We start from the raw sequence: 16,794 nt of genomic DNA, 5'->3' as shown, positions 1-16,794 counted from the left end.
CGGGGCCACAAAGAGCAACACAACTGAGCTACTGAGCTCACATGCATGCATCACTTTCAGAAGGCTAGAGAGTGATGTTGTGAGAAGCTTTTGCTTAGTATTGTACGAACACAACAATTATAGTATGTAGAAGACATAGGAATTTTTACCCTTTGTTTTTCTCTCGTGATATTACAAAGCATATGGTAGAGTTGGGACACTAAGAACAAGTTCCAGATAAACTGAGATAATAAATTTTGGCAATGAATTTGCATGAAAATGTTAGGCTGGTATTTTTTTGTCTTTTAACATCATTAAAATTTTGCATCTTTAAAAACCATTTACATAGCACTATTCACTGAACGTGCACATGTGCTGTCGCTTCAGTCGTGTCTGACTCTTTGTGCCCCTGTGGACTGTAGCCCACCAGGCTCTTCTGCCCATGGGATTCTCCAGGCAGGAGTACTGGACTGGGTTGCCTTGCCCTCCTCCAGGAGATCATCCCCAGGTCTCTCATGTCTCCTGCGTTGGCAGGCAGGTTCTTTACCACTAGCGCCACCTGGGAAGTCCATTCACTGAACATCATTTGGCAGTTGTAAAATTTGTTAATTTTGATAATGTAGATCTGTAATTTAACATATGATTAGAAAAAACTTTCATGTTATAAACAATCATTTCTATAACATGTTTGGAGTATTTTCACAGTACTTATATGTAGCTGTAATTCAGGCTAACTCTAACAGTACAGCAGAGTTAATATGTATAGTCTTCTTCAAGAAAACATAGCGTTTTTATTTTCAGTTTCTGTACTGGAGTAGTGAGGGTCACACATTTTGGGTCTCCTTTATTAAAATTAGCCTCCTTTGGTGGTTGTCAGTTTGTCACTTTTCTTCTCTGGGATCTGTTGGGACACAGGTGTTACCTATGTGATGATGAAGTCCAGTATTGTAATTCAAACCGATTGGGTCAGGTGGTTGATTATGTTAGAAAGCAGGCTGGCAGTACAACTCCAGAATCAGGTAAAATCATTTTTCTTAATATAGACTGTAATGTTGGTATATATTATCTGTGGGTATTTAGTTTCACATACTGTATCATTGCATATAGCTGAATACCATTATTAATGATTGATTTCAAACTATGAAACTATCTTTGGTTAACAATGTAGAACAGTAAGAACATAGATAATTATAAGGAGTTAGAAGGGAATCTGAGAAATAATATAGTCATATGTGATGAAGAGTCTGGGTTAGTGATGAGCAGTAACGCTACACTCCTGTACCCTGGCACAGGGCTTAAGGCAGACCTGCTTTATAATGGATTTTTCTTTCTACATCATTTGGATGATGTGAAAGTTGGTGATGGACAGGGAAGCCTGGCATGCTGTAGTTCATGGGGTGGTGAAGAGTAGGACTGGACTGATTGAACCGAACATTGTTCGGATGATGTGAAAGTAAAGTGCCTATGATTCCTTCAAAAGGCCAGATACTTCTCATTTTTTTCATTCATTATTAAGTTAATAGGGTTGATTTTCATCATCTGCTTTAAAAGCTCCTTTAGATTTTTACATTCCCAGAGGTATCTTTTGTGGAGCCAGAATTGTTTGTTCCTAACTTCAAGATTAGTTTTTTTTAGTTAATGTAATTGGCTGCACCAGGTCTTAGTTGCGGCATATGGCATCTTTGACCTTGGTTGCACGATGCTGGAACTTAGTTCTGGCATATGGGATCTCGTTTCCTGACCAGGGATTGAACCCAAGCCCCTGCATTGGGAGTGCAGACTCTTAACCAACGAACCACCAGGGAAGTCTCCAGGGTTAGTTTTCCACTCTCAGACTTCATTTAAAAATTTACTTTATGTCCATGTTCTTTGCTTGATTGCTTGATACTCTGATTTCACAGGGTAAGATTGCTCATTTGTAAAAAACATTTGTTCAGTTAAAAGGGGATTTATACTGAATACTGTTTGGTTTGCTTATGTCAGTTCTGAATATTTTTGGTTTATTGGTTTTTCTCTTTTGATGGTAATTTATTTGTAATAAAACATTTAAAATCAAACAGGTGGCAAATCATGTTATTAAGTAAAATTCACAAATTCTGGTCCCAAGTATATCTTTGCATTTGGTTTGGGTGTCTTGCACATTTTGCTAAATCATTTCTTTTTCTTCTTTTTTTTTTAAGCAGCAGAAGATAATGGTAATATTGAACTTGAAAACAAAAAGCTAGAAAAGGAGAGTAAAAATGAGCAAGAGAGAGAAAAAAAGGAAAGCATGGCGAGAGAAAATCCTTCCATGAATTCTACTTCCCAAATAACTGTGAAAGGACTCAGTAATTTGGGAAATACATGTTTCTTCAATGCAGTTATGCAGGTGCCAATGTTAATATTTCTCCCCTTTAAAAAGATCTTAGTATTTTCCTCATAACGCTAGGATGTTTTTGCATATTTGCTACTGATGATATTGAGCTTTTCCCTCAGACGTAGTTTCTTCCTGTGTTTTCAAAGAAAATTCAAGGGAATGTTTACTTTGCATGACAGTAAAACCCTGTGCTAAGCACTGGCATGCGAAGGGGTTCAAAACAAACCATGGCCCGTGTCCTCACAGAACTGTCACTTGGGTGTTAGAAACACAAGAGAACCAAGTACAGAAATAAATTCCTGGTTGCATGTGGGGGTGGGGGTGGTGGGGGTAGGGTTAGGGTAGCTATCATAGTAGGTGGTTGTGAGAAGGACCTGACGTGATGACTAAACTCAGGACTGAAGTACTTATGAACCAGTTAGAGTCGGGGGAAGAGCATGATGTTACTTTGTGTGTAACAGACACAATAAAAGTTGCAGTGTTGATGGTGTTTTTCTGTTTTGGAAGAATAGACACTTAAAAGTATTTGACTGAATTGGTTTGCCTGTAAATAATTTTTCCTTTCTTTTCCATCCTGCATTCCAGAATCTGTCACAAACACCAGTGCTTAGAGAACTATTAAAAGAAGTAAAAATGTCCGGAACAATTGTAAAAATTGAACCACCTGATTTGGCACTAACAGTATGTACTTTAAAATTTTGTTTTTTTCTTTTCCTCTCTGAGTAGCAGCATTTTAAATTGTTTTTAAGAACTGGTGCTCGTTTTCACCTTTTTTGTTTGTTTTAAGTTACCAAGTTAAATTTTCAGGCTAATGGATATTTATGAGGGGCCTTTACATGTGTTTGCTCCTGAAAGCCCTTCTGCTGTGCTGAGTGTTTGGCTTCCTTCTGGGGAATGCTGCGTATGAAGCTCTGAGCACGCATTATCATTTTGAACTTCTTTTACGGTGACTGATATGCTGTGTAGCGAAATGAGTTTTACCATCTCCATTTTTATTATTTACATTTTGATTTAGCTCTTTCAGTTCCTAGGCAGTAAGTTCCTGATAAGATAAAACAGTAAAACTGAATTCTTTATCAAAATAGTTTAGGACTAAAAAGTTTTCCATCTTTTGATGTACATTTTGAACTTTTAATTGGAACAGCTCTATTAGGAACATAGGAATATAGGTTGACGAGTTACATCTTGATAAACAATTCTAAAATTTGACTGAAGAAAGTAATTTTTATTCCCATATTCAGGAACCCTTAGAAATAAATCTTGAGCCACCAGGCCCTCTTACGTTAGCCATGAGCCAGTTTCTTAACGAGATGCAAGAGACCAAAAAGGGAATCGTGACACCTAGAGAACTCTTTTCTCAGGTCTGTAAAAAGTGAGTATCCATATTGATTGTGCTTTCAGTGCATCAGTAAGAAGCTGGGAAATAATATGAAAAATTAATAGGATTAGAGTGAATTCAGTAGATAATATTAAAGCATGGTTTAAAAAACATATACTTTGTGTGAAAATTAAATCTGCCAGGAGTGTTGTTGGACTAAACAAAAATTTTGAGAAACTGGAACATGCCAAAATTTGGGATATGATCCTAAGATTTTATAAAAAATAGTTTCATTTTAGTGGACTCACCATAGTTTTTCTTTCTTCCCTGTAGAGCAGTGCGATTTAAAGGCTACCAGCAACAGGACAGTCAGGAGCTGCTTCGCTATTTATTGGATGGAATGAGAGCAGAAGAACATCAGGTTAGCACATTTTGATGAGTGTATTTTGTAATCTCATCTTCATTAACTTGTCTGTCATTTGATGTTTTAAGGGTTATTAGAGCAATGAAAACTAGTTGTTGAGGCCATTATATTAAAATTTTTTTTCTTCACCAGCCTTTCAACCAGTGTATTTTCTTTGCTTATTTATTTATTTTTCTTCTTTTCTTTTTTTGGCTAGTATATTTTAATTATTAAATGAATGAAGGGAATTAAAAATGATTCTTTTCATGACGCTTTATTTTGCTCGCTGTTTGCATCATTATTGTTCTCTAAGGGTTGACATTGTAGCCTGTCAGGAGAGATACAGGTATGGAAAATATTCCTCCCCAGACGATTCCCAGTTGCAGTGCAGCCTTACTCTTACTCTGAGTGTGATTTAACACTCTTTTTATTCTGGGAAGTATTTTTATTTTGTAAGAGTCAGGGAGCATTTGTTGCGTTGTAAAATTTTTGTTAGTTGCCAGTATGTAAAGTAATTTTGGGGAGGGTGTGTGTAGATATAATTAGTAATAGTAATAACAGCGATAACGATACTTATTTTGCTTTTATGTTTTGTTAAGCACTGTTCTCAGTATTTTATGAATTACCCTACTCAGTCCTTACAGCCATTCTGTGAGGTACATGCTACTGTCATTTTTCTCACTCCATATGAAGCTAGGATATCTAGAAGTTCATTGCCTGGTTCAGGGTCACCCAGTAGTGATGGAGCTGGGCTTAGAGCACTGGAGTCTGTCCCTATAGTTCTTTGCTTCTGGGATTTCAGGTGGCTCAGGAATCCGCCTGCCAGTGCAGGAGAGGCAAGAGATGCAGGTTTGATCCCTGGGTCTGGAAGATGACAAAATTTTGCGTGGGAATTTTGCACAAGTATTCTCGCATGGGAAACCCCATGGACAGAGGAGTCTGGCAGTCTGTAATCCATGGATTCACAAAGAGTCGGACACAGCTTAGCAACTGAGCACACATGCACTCTGCTTCTAGAACATGATATTTCAGTGGTCTTTTTCAAAGGAGGTGGGCATGTTCTGAGAAGCTTTGGTTAGAGTAGGTTAAAATCTTGAAATGATAATACAGTGCCTTTGCTCAAGGGTTAGTTATTGTTTTTTAAAGTATATTTCTTTTTAGCTCCTGGAATTAATTTTGAAAATGTGATTTTAAAAATACCAATTTTTATTTGGTAATTTTGGGGTGCTAATGTTTGATCATTTTCTTTACTTGATTACATATTTCTAAGGAAAATAACTATATTTAATAGTATATATATTTATTTTATTACTTTTAGAGAGTGAGTAAAGGAATTCTTAAAGCATTTGATAATTCTACTGAAAAAGTGGATGAAGAACTGAAAAATAAAGTTAAAGGTAATGTCTGACTTCTTGAACTAAAACAGTATAGTTGAAATCCTGTGTACATTAAAACAGGATTGCTGACACATGTATTTCAAATCCACAGTTATTAGTGTATAATTGTTCTTTATCTCTGTTGATTTAAAAAAAATATTGTTCTTTATCTCTGTTGATTTAAAAAAATTATTCAGTACTCCAAAGGTAAATAGGAGAATTTAACCTAGGTGTATTCTTTTTATGTAGTATTATGGTAAAATTTATAAACATAGAGCTAAGATGATAAGATGACATCCCAATTTTATTTTTTAAAAGCTTAGACTTTATTTATTTGGCCCCACCACGTGGCTCAAGGGATCTTAGTTCTCCAACCAGGAACTGAACCCAGGTCTCAGCAGTGAAAGCCAGGGGTCCAAGTCCTAACCACTGGACTGCCAGAGAATTGCCTCAAAAGCTTAGACTTTAATTTTTAGTGATTTACGCTTGTCTTTGCTAGTTGTCAGCTGGTTTATTAATCACGGAGCTGACTTTATTCTTATCATTGTGTAACATTTAATGATTTAGGAAAGGTTTGTTGAGTAGAACTGTCTGATGATGGATTACTTCAGTATTTCTGCTGTCTGATACAGTAGCCATATGTGACAGTTGAGCCCTTGAAATGTGACTGGTGCAAAAGGAGCTGAATTTTTATTTTCATTTGATTTTAACCAGTTTAAATGGCTCCAATGACTAGCAACTACTGAATTGTGAAGCACAGCTTGGAATCTACACAGAGCAACTGTTTGCCTCCTCAGGGCCCTTGTTGCTGGCCTGGCCATTAATGGAGAGAATCTAGGCTGCTCAACTGTCTGTCATAAAATGTGTTTCTGTATAAATGACACATGTCGTTTGAACAAGGCTTATACATTTCATGTAGTTAGAAAATTGGATGACTAGGTAGTAAAATTCCATCATCTTATGCTAAGCTTACCAAGGTTGTTTCTGGGGACATAGAGAAAGAAAAGGAGGATTTTGTCTGAAATACTTTCCTAAGGGCTTTTCGTTTTTGTTTTGATTTTGAATGAAGTTCACAAAGCAAGTTACTCTCAAATTTGCTGGCAGTGTTAGAATACTAGAGCTAGAAGTGAGCTAAATTATTATCCTGTGTAGCCCAGTCTGCTCATTTTACTTTTGATAGTTAAAATATTGATGCACAGAAAGTCTCACTGACTTGCACAATTCATTTTGCACTGACTAGACCCTAGATAAGAATTTTTTTTGTGTGTGCAAGATGTGTTAAATTGTATCCTGCTTAGAATGCTGGAGTACATTCTGCTGACTATAGTATAAAATAAAATTATGGTAATTATGAGTAGAGAAAAACAAGTCAATAGGAAATTAAAAATAAAATTTCAGGGTTAGATAGGTAAGTAAGTAGTTTCATCTTACTTCATTAATTGTGTACAGGTAATTGATAGCCTTTTTTCCCCTTATAGAGTATGAAAAGAAAAAATCAGTACCAAGTTTTGTGGACCGAATATTTGGTGGTGAGCTGACGAGTACAATCATGTGTGATGAATGCAGAACTGTAAGTAGATGCAGTGCAGACTGGATTTATGCATATTAATGGAGTTCATGAGTTGTTTCTTTTGGAAACAGAAACATCTGGTTAGTTTTGTAAGATACTCTTTTTGAACTAAGTATGCATAGTTTTTTGCTAGAACTATGAACATTCCTTAAATCAGGAAGAAGTTAGTGTAATATTTTAATTTCTTATACCTAACCCAAATTCCTCAACACTGTGTAGTTTTTCATATTCTTAAGCCTTTATTTTAAAATTGAGCTCCCCTCCCCAAGATTTTACTATATGATGTTTAAAGTGAATCTTTTCCTCCTTTTTTCATCTTCTTTTTTGGTTGGTTAAGGTCTCCTTGGTTCATGAATCTTTCCTTGATTTGTCTCTACCGGTTTTAGATGATCAGGTAAGATTATTGAGTTTATTTTATGTAAGTAGATCGTTTTCTTTCCTGAGCTAAATTTTGTGAGGGAGGGCTTGTTACCGTTTCCAAGTTGGTGCTTTACTAGGCCTTGCATGGAAAAAGTTTTCTTAATATATGTGAGATAGAAGAGTTTTAAAGATTTGAAAAGATAATGAATAAATATATGTATTTGTGTATATATATATTTTTTATGTGTGTGTATATATGTGCATTTTAAAGACTATGTTTTGAATTGTTTATGGATGACTAACTTGGTTAGTTTATATATAGGGAAGTATTTACTTCATATAAGTCATTATTATTTTCATTATTTAAGACTAACCACAAATCCCTTAAAGTTTAAGTTCATAAATATTAACAGAGTAAGCCATATAAATTTAGTTCTTATCAAGTAATAGTAGGGGAAAAAATAACATTATGAGTATTGGATAAATCATTATTCGACTTAATATGAATTGGGGGGTCCCTTTAAATCACTGTTACTAAGTGATTACCAAATTTACTATGTCTTACCAAACATACTCTATTTTTTCTTTTCTTTAAAACTGTCGCTTGCATGAGAAGAAAAGAATAGAAAGGAATACCTGTAGTTGAACTTGTAAATCACTTACCAACAGAAAGTGCATTTAGAAATAGACGTAATTACAGCATGGTACAGCATGTATCTATTACAACTCACTGTATTCCTTTCTATTACACTCACATGTTAAATTGCCTTTTTTTACCATTTTGTTTGTTTGCTTGTTTTCTCAGTATGTGAAGATTGTTTTCTAGTGTCTCAGATGAATGAATTTTGTCCTGGATATGTTTCCAAACAGTATGAAAAATAAATCTGGTGTAAATTAGGAATAGAAAACTGTTTAGGTAACATGAAATCTCTTTACAAGCAGTAATAAAGTTTGATTTTTGGTCCATATTCTCTCCATATTTTAAGAGTGGTAAGAAAAGTATAAATGATAAAAATCTGAAAAAGACAATGGAAGATGAAGATAAAGATAGTGAGGAAGAAAAAGATAATGATAGTTACTTAAAGGAGAGAAACGATATTCCTTCAGGAACAAGTAAGCACTTGCAGAAAAAAGCAAAGAAGCAAGCCAAGAAGCAAGCCAAGGTGGGTAATTAGGAGGAAAACCATCCTTGTCTAATTTTAACTTTTAGACTATTGAGTTTGAAGTCTGAATGACAGTGGTAGACATGTCTGTTATTTTATGTACAGCACTTTAATTTGACAGGCTTCCCTGTTGTCTCAGAATCTGCCTGCAATTTGGGAGACCTGGGTTGGGAAGATCCTTGGAGGAGGGCATGGCAACCCACTCCAGTATTCTGGCCTGGAGAATCCCATGGACAGAGGAGCCTGGCAGGCTGTAGTCCATGGGATCACAGTCAGACATGACATGACTTTCACTTTTACTCGATTTGGCAGTTATAGAATTAGCTCATGTGATATTCTCTGCAGTGAAATTTCTTTGAGAATATGTGAAGAAAATGTTGTGCTTTAAAAAAAAACTGCAGTTTAAAAATAAAATAAAATTAAAAATTAAAAAAAATATATATAAAAAAACTGCATTACTTGTTATGATTTAAAAAAAATTTATTCAAGAATTTTTTAAGTTTCTAATACATTAACATTTAAAAATATATAAAGGTGTACAATAAAGGTCTTCCTCCTTGTATGATATAATATTACTCTCATTAGTGTCTTATTTGTGCTGGAGATGTTTTGGGAAAATACAATCAAGTACAAATATGTGGTCTTGTGTTTTCCTGGTTTTAAAAATTATGCACACTGTTCTGGTCCTTTTTTTTTCTACTTAATTAGATTCTTGGAGATCTTTACATTTCTTCATGTTTCAGGACGCAAAGATTCTTTTTTTTAAACAATCATATAAAGAAACTCTACTTGATGCTCTGTGGTGACCTAAATAGGAAGGAAATCCAGAAAAAAGAGATGTATGTATAGCTGATTCACTTTGCTGTAGGATTAAAACTAACCCAACATTATAAAGCTACTATATGCCAATAAATTTCTTTTTAAAAAGTTATGTAGAATTCTGTTTGAGTAGTAAATGTTGTTCAGTCACTCAATCATGTCCAACTCTTTGCAACCCCACGGACTGCAGCACGCTAGGCTTCCCTGTCCTTCACTATCTCCTGGAGTTTACTCAAACTCACGTCCATTGAATCAGTGATGCCATCCAACCATCTCATCCTCTGTCATCTCCTTCTCCCGCCTTCAATCTTTCCCAGCATCAGGGTCTTTTCCAATGAATTGGCTGTTTGCATCAGGTAGCCAAAGTATTGAAGCTTTATCATCAGCATGAGTCCTTCCAGTTAAAATTCAGGGTTGATTTCCTTTAGGATTGACTGGTTTGATCTTGCAGTCCAAGGGACTCTCAAGAGTCTTCTCCAACACCACAGTTCAAAAGCATCGATTCTTCAGCACTCAGCCTTCTACAAAATATAGTTTAAAAGATGTACTCTTAAAAGATGTGCTATAGTTCATCTAACCATTTCTTTATTGATTTAGATGTACAAACAGCTATACTCTTTTGCTATAATGGCCAGTGCTTCTGTGAATAACCCTATACATATGTCATCTGTAGGGTATATTTTGAGAAGAGGGATTGTATTTGTAGTTTTGCTAAAATAATTGCCCTCCACAAAAGCTGTACCAATTTATGTTCCCACCAGCAACATATGAAAGTGAAGTTAAGCATATTTTTATGTAAGGGCCATTTGTGTTTCTGTTCCTTTGAAGTATTCGCTCATCTCCTTTCTTCATTTTTCTTTCATGTGTAACTATTTTTAACTGAAGTGTCTCAGAAAATGTTTGTGTCCAGGGCCCTGGATGTGGCCCTTTAACTTTCTGGTATTACAAATTAGCCTCATGGGACTGTCCTTTTATGACAGCTCACGTGCTAACCCTTTGAGTCTTCAGCCATTCCAGTAACAGGAATCTCAGTGAAACCCTACCCGCACCAACCCCACACCCCCATGCTGGGACAGAGGCAGCAAACAGCAAAGAAGGTGGTTAAGTGGGTAGTGATTTAAGTGTCCTCTGTACGTGTCGTTTCCTTTCTTCTTCTCTGATTTGGGGCTGTTTGTTTCCTGGAATTTTATCCTCCATCCCTCTGCTTGTCCTTGAGTTTTCAGTTTTGTTTTTTTTTTTCCTCTCTTAAGTGAAGCCTTGATTGTGTAATTATAACTCACATGGATACATCCCTTCATGATGTATGTGTCGTCACTTGCCCCCCGCCTTCACACATGGCTGCTTGGGTTCAGCAGCCTCGCTGCTCTGTCTAGATCTAGACTGCTCTGTCTAAATCGTGCCCATTTTTATTTGCCCCTGTGTGACAGTTTTTTGAATATTGGTGATGGTTTACCCCTCCTTTCAAAGAACTTTTCTTCATAATTATTTAATCTCTGACAGTAAAGGAACTTTTCTGGGAGTGAACTCTTCCTTATTATTTATTTTTGATTGATAAATAAGAAATCTAATGTGGTACATGTATGCTTTTTATCTCCCTCTCTTTTTTAATGTTTTGTACTTTTTACACAGAACCAACGAAGACAACAGAAAATTCAAGGGAAAGTTCTTCATTTAAATGATGTTTATGCCATTGACCATCCTGAAGATAATGAATGTGAAGTTGAAATGTCACTTCAGAGAGAAGCAGATATTAAATCCAACCATATCTCACAAGAGGAAGTTGCACCTAAAGAATATTGTGTTAATCAGAAAGATTTGAACGGCCATGAAAAAATGATAGAAAGTATAACTGACAATCAAAAATCCATAGAGGAAGCAGCTATGAAAAATGTCAGTGTGGATAATGATCTGGAGGTTTTGGCATCGTCTGCCACTGAATGTCCTAGGAATTTAAACGGTGCCTACCTGAAGGAAGGGAGCAATGGAGAAGTGGACATTTCCAGTGGTTTTGAGAACCTTAACTTGAATGCTGCTCTGCAACCTGACGAAATAAATATAGAGATTCTGGATGACGATCCTACTCCCGGGACGAAGGTATATGAGGTTGTAAACGAAGATCCAGAGACTGCTTTCTGTACGCTTGCAAATAGGGAGGCTTTCAACACCGATGAGTGTTCAGTCCAACATTGTTTGTATCAGTTCACTCGAAACGAGAAACTTCGGGATGCTAATAAACTGCTTTGTGAAGTGTGCACGCGGAGACAATACAGTGGACCAAAGGCAAATATGAAAGGTATTTAGATGCTTTCACAGAAAGTAAAGTTAATGTTCAGGGGAACAGTTTGCATTGCATCAGTAGACTGTTCCTGTTTTAATTGTGTCAGGATTTGGATGGAGTCACTAAGCCCTTTCCTGTGTAAACATTTTCACAGAAGGGTGGGTAAGCGGAGTTCACTGGTGTCCCAGCAGTTGGGTGGGGCAGTCCGCACTCTGCCAGCAGGCGCTCCCTGTGAGGAAGGCGTCCCGCTAAGGCATCTCACAGACCCCTCACCTGGGGCTGTTTCTGTGTGTCCTCGGCTTCCCCTCATTGTGATGGCTCTCAGGCCCCTGCGCCCAGGAAAACACACCTGAACTCTTGAGTGTGGTGACATCCCAGTGCACGGTCCTGGGGCGCAGTGCTTCCTTACAGGCTGCTTCAGAGACAGACAGAAAGATACTAGTAATTCCTCTCCTGTCCCAGCCCCCACCTTTTTATTTTGTTTTTATAATTGGGTAGGTAGGATAGGGAGGGACCATAGATGCCTAAGGATTCTCAATTGAATTGTTGAAAGACTTGACAAGTCTTTCTGTGTTATTTTTATTTATTTACAAACAGTGAATCGTGTTGATTTTATAGCATTTCTGTTTGCTTTAGTGCTGGTGTCAGTGGACTATGGTTTGTATTCTAAACTTGGCTCACCTCTTGTTTTTTTTGTGATCTCTGAGCTAAAAATATTTTTTATAGAACATTGGAAAATGATTTTATGATAGAAAACATTAACTTAGAACTCCAATTAATTACCTCTCCAAAAATAAGTCTATTCTTTTCAGTAGACTGCAATTGTACTCAATTACTTTATAATAGTAAAAAGTTGTGGAAATTTTCTCTCATGTATTAATACATGTAAAATATCCTTGATTTTTGCTTCTTAGTCCAAAAACCTAAAATATTTACTATTTGGTTCTTTCCAGAAAGCTCACTAATCTTTGATTTAAATGTTTTGAAATGATTTTATAGCAGGTGAAGAATGCTAAAGAAGTCTAAAATGATACTCACACTGCTAACATTTGATTCTTTGTATAGGCGAAAGGAAGCATATTTACACCAATGCTAAGAAGCAGATGCTAATTTCTCTTGCTCCTCCAGTTCTCACTCTTCATTTCAAGAGATTTCAGCAGGTACCCCTTGTTTTCTTACAAAAACTTTGTTTCAGATATGTAATACCTGCTTTATTTGTTATGGTCTCTACACATTAAGTGTGTGTGTGTGGTTTTTGTTTTCTGTTATTCTTAGTTCTGACTTCAAAGAGGTACGAAAGTAAAACAGTACGTGTGCATGCTCAATTGCTCAGTCTTATCTGACTTTTTGTGACCCCATCAGGGGTCTGTAGACTGTAGCCCATCAGGGTCCTCTGTCCATAGACTTATTCTGGCAAGAATACTGGAGTGGGTTGCCATTTCCTCCTCCACGGCATCTTCCCACCCCAGGGATTGAAACTGAGTCTCCTGACTCCTACATTAGCAGGTGGATTGTTTACCACTGAGCCACCCGGGAAGCCAAAACAGTATACATATGGGTAACACAAAAGGGTTTGATGAAGATAATGTCAAGTTGGAAGAGAAATTTAGGCACAGTCCCTCCTCAGTCTTACTACATGTTGCTCTTTTTAGATATCAGTTCAGTTCAGTCGCTCAGTTGTGTCCGACTCTTTGCGACCCCATGGACTACAGCACACCAGGCCTCCCTGTCCATCACCAACTCCCGGACTTTGCCCAAACTCATGTCCATTGAGTCGGTGATGCCATCCAACCATCTCATCCTCTGTCATCCCCTTCTCCTCCTGCCTTCAATCTTTCCCAGCATCAGGGTCTTTTCCATTGAGTCAGTTCTTTGTATCAAGTGGCCAAAGTATTGGAATTTCCTCTTCAGCATCACTCCTTCCAATGAACACTCAGGTCTGATCTCTTTATGATGGACTGGTTGGATCTCCTTGCAGCCCAAGGGCCTTTCAAGAGTCTTCTCCAACACCACAGTTCAAAAGCATCAATTCTTCGGCGCTCAGCTTTCTTTATGGTCCAACTCTCACATCCATACATGACCACTGGAAAAACCATAGCTTTGACTATGTGGACCTTTGTTGGCAAAGTAATGTTTCTGCTTTTTAATATGCTGTTTAGGTTGGTCATAGCTTTTCTTCCAAGGAGCAACTGTCTTTTAATTTCATGAGTCCAGTCATCATCTGCAGTGGTTTTTGGAGCCCCCAAAATAAAGTCAGCCACTGTTGCCACTGTTTGCCCATCTATTTGCCATGAAGTGATGGGACCGGATGCTATGATCTTACTTTTCTGAATGTTGAGTTTTAAGCCAGCTTTTTCAGTCTCCTTTCACTTTCATCAAGAGGCTCTTTAGTTCTTTTTCACTTTCTGCCATAAGGGTCGTGTCATCTGCCTCTGAGGTTATTGATATTTCTCCCAGCAATCTTGATTCCAGCTTCTGCTTCATCCAGCCCGGCATTTCACATGACATACTCTGTATATATAAGTTAAGTAAGCAGGGTGACAGTATACAGTCTTGATGTACTCCTTTCCCAGTTTTGAACCAGTCCATTGTTCCATGTCCAGTTGCTTCTTGACCTGCATACAGATTTCTCAGGAGAGAGGTAAGGTGGTCTGGTATTCCCATCTCCTGAAGAATTTTCCAGTTTGTTGTCATCCACGCAAAGGCTTTGTTGTAGTCAATAAAGCAGATGTTTTTCTGGAACTGCCTTGCTTTTTCTGTGATCCAACTGATGTTGGCAGTTTGATTTTGGGTTCTTTTCGGGTTCTTCTCAGGTTTTTTCTAAATCCTGCTTGAACATCTGGAAGTTCTCAGTTCATGTACTGTTGAAGCCTTGCTTGGATAATTTTGAGCATTACTTTGCTAGTGTGTGAAAGTGAAAGTAAAGTGAAGTCGCTCAGTTGTGTGCCACTTTTTGTGACCCCACAGACTGTAGCCTATCAGGCTCCTCCATCCATGGGATTTTCCAGGCAAGAATACTGGAGTGGGTTGCCACTTCCTTCTCCAGAGGATCTTCCTGACCCAGGGATTGAAATCAGGTCTCATGCATTGTAGGCAGACACTTTACCGTCTGAGCCACCAGGGAAGTCCACTAGCGTGTGAGATGAGTGCAGTTGTGTGGTAGTTTGAGCATTCTTTGGCATTGCCTCTCTTTGGGATTGGAATGAAAACTGACCTTTTCCAGTCCTATGGCCACTGCTGACTTTTGCAAATTTGCTGGCATGTTGAGTGCAGCACTTTCACAGCATCATCCTTTAGGATTTGAAATAGTTCAATTGGAATTCTATCACCTCCACTAGCTTTGTTCCTAGTGATGCTTCCTAAGACCCACTTGACTTTGTATTCTAGGATGTTTGGCTCTCTGGGTGATCACACCATCGTGGTTATCTGGGTCATTAAGCATCTTTTTTATATCATTCTTTTGTGGTTTTGCCACCTCTTCCTAGTATCTTCTGCTTCTGTTAGGTCCATACCGTCTGTGTTCTTTATTATATTAGCATCTTACTCTAACCTTAATTTCAGGTTTAACAAAAAAAGACACTTTACTAGTTATATCTCACACTTGGGAAATTTAGCAATATGTGTGTAGTATCTTATTTTTACTGATCCTTAATAAGGCATTAGTACCTTGGATTTCCATCTTTTTGATGACTCCATCTTTTCTGAAAGAACCATGAGCAGTACCAGTTGTGAATTCAGTTCTAGATTCCCTAAGTATTTTCAGAGCATTTTCTCTCCTGTGCTTGGTGTGAGTTTGACTTACCTGGGTGCATCTTTACAAATAGTTTGCCAGGCTTGGTTAGAGTGAGGCTGAGAGAGTGTGCTTCACAGAATTCTGCTATTGCTGAGTTTTAAGCACTCAGTCTCTTGTCTAATTTGGCTTTTCTGGATGGTTAAAGCAGAAACATTGAGAATGTTCTTACAGGAACAGTTTACTCAATCTGGACTGTGTGTGGGTCTGGACTGTGTGTAGGTACACTTAGCAAAAACCAGTCAACTGGAAGTTAGCAGTGAGGGAACTAGAGTTTTCTGAGACAGCTGAACTGGGACTGGGTTATTGTTCTGGGCATTGTGGTGGGTCGACAGTTCTCTTATGTAGTTTTTCCGGGAAAATAACTTAAATCTACTCTCCTTCTTTTTCAGGCTGGTTTTAACCTTCGCAAAGTTAACAAACACATAAAATTTCCAGAAATCTTAGATTTGGCTCCTTTTTGTACCCTTAAGTGTAAGGTAGGTGAAACTTGCCTTTTTGGGGAAATCTTTGAGGGAATCAGCTTATTACCAAATATTCCAACAGCAACTCACGTAAGTATGAAGTTGATTAAGAGCTGCTGAGTACACTGAGTCTTTGTACCTTTGTAATTTGAAGGTCTGTGATCAATCATCTTCAACATAGGTTGTTACTTCAATATATTTTTAAACCCCCATTTGGCCAGGAAACTGATTATAGCAGGTGGCCTCTGGTTTATGGTTCTTCCAGTAGGGCAAGGGCAGTGGCAGCTTTCTAATAAAATCTTAAATGTGATACCACAGAGTAGGCTGAGAAAAGGGAGAAAATTCCAGTTCAGACTCAATGATTTCTGCATTCTCAAAGGTTAGAGACCTTTGGCATAGTTTACAGTTACCTTGCCCAGAAATAACTTTTCTGAATTCTGTTCACATTTTAAAGAATGTTGCTGAAGAACATACACGGGTACTGTATTCCTTATATGGAGTCGTCGAACACAGTGGTACCATGAGGTCAGGGCATTATACTGCCTACGCCAAGACAAGAACTGCAAACACTCATCTCTCTAACCTTGTTCTCCATGGTGATATTCCACAAGGTAAAAGGTTTTACAGAATTCTGGTATTCAGCAGATATTATGGCAAAACCAAAAAAGGCTGAACTTGAATTTTTCCATTTCTATTTAATTTTACATTTCCTTTTTGACAGATTTTGAAATGGAATCAACCAAAGGGCAGTGGTTTCACATCAGCGACACTCACGTGCAAGCTGTGCCTACAACTAAAGTACTAAATTCACAGGCTTACCTCCTATTTTATGAGAGAATACTGTAACAATTTCAAAGTGCTTTCTCTGGAAACGTTTATGGCTTTTATAATTGCTGTAATAAAAAAAGTAAAGACTAA

General features: G+C 37.5%; 1 protein-coding gene across 7 annotated transcripts in view; it reads left to right on the top strand.

Moving 5' to 3' along the window:
* USP16 (ubiquitin specific peptidase 16) overlaps positions 1 to 16,794 on the top strand; it is a 25,659-nt gene extending 8,865 nt beyond the window's left edge. For 6 of the 7 annotated variants that reach the window (XM_019958374.2, XM_019958313.2, XM_019958449.2 and 3 more), the window contains 14 exons: positions 895 to 998; positions 2,160 to 2,347; positions 2,921 to 3,016; positions 3,577 to 3,707; positions 3,987 to 4,074; positions 5,375 to 5,453; positions 6,911 to 7,002; positions 7,340 to 7,396; positions 8,349 to 8,525; positions 10,974 to 11,637; positions 12,688 to 12,782; positions 15,805 to 15,891; positions 16,331 to 16,487; positions 16,598 to 16,794. In XM_019958374.2, coding sequence (XP_019813933.2) covers positions 895 to 998; positions 2,160 to 2,347; positions 2,921 to 3,016; positions 3,577 to 3,707; positions 3,987 to 4,074; positions 5,375 to 5,453; positions 6,911 to 7,002; positions 7,340 to 7,396; positions 8,349 to 8,525; positions 10,974 to 11,637; positions 12,688 to 12,782; positions 15,805 to 15,891; positions 16,331 to 16,487; positions 16,598 to 16,722 — 2,140 coding nt within the window. In that variant the 3' untranslated portion in view covers positions 16,723 to 16,794. The remainder of the gene's footprint in view (positions 1 to 894; positions 999 to 2,159; positions 2,348 to 2,920; positions 3,017 to 3,576; positions 3,708 to 3,986; positions 4,075 to 5,374; positions 5,454 to 6,910; positions 7,003 to 7,339; positions 7,397 to 8,348; positions 8,526 to 10,973; positions 11,638 to 12,687; positions 12,783 to 15,804; positions 15,892 to 16,330; positions 16,488 to 16,597) is intronic. The other variant, XM_019958556.2, reaches the window with a different exon arrangement.

Source organism: Bos indicus, chromosome 1, assembly GCF_029378745.1.
Source record: "Bos indicus isolate NIAB-ARS_2022 breed Sahiwal x Tharparkar chromosome 1, NIAB-ARS_B.indTharparkar_mat_pri_1.0, whole genome shotgun sequence".
Classification (NCBI taxonomy): domain Eukaryota; kingdom Metazoa; phylum Chordata; class Mammalia; order Artiodactyla; family Bovidae; genus Bos; species Bos indicus.
The sequence above is the reverse complement of the archived record's forward strand: the minus strand, read 5'-3'. Positions and strand labels throughout refer to the sequence as shown.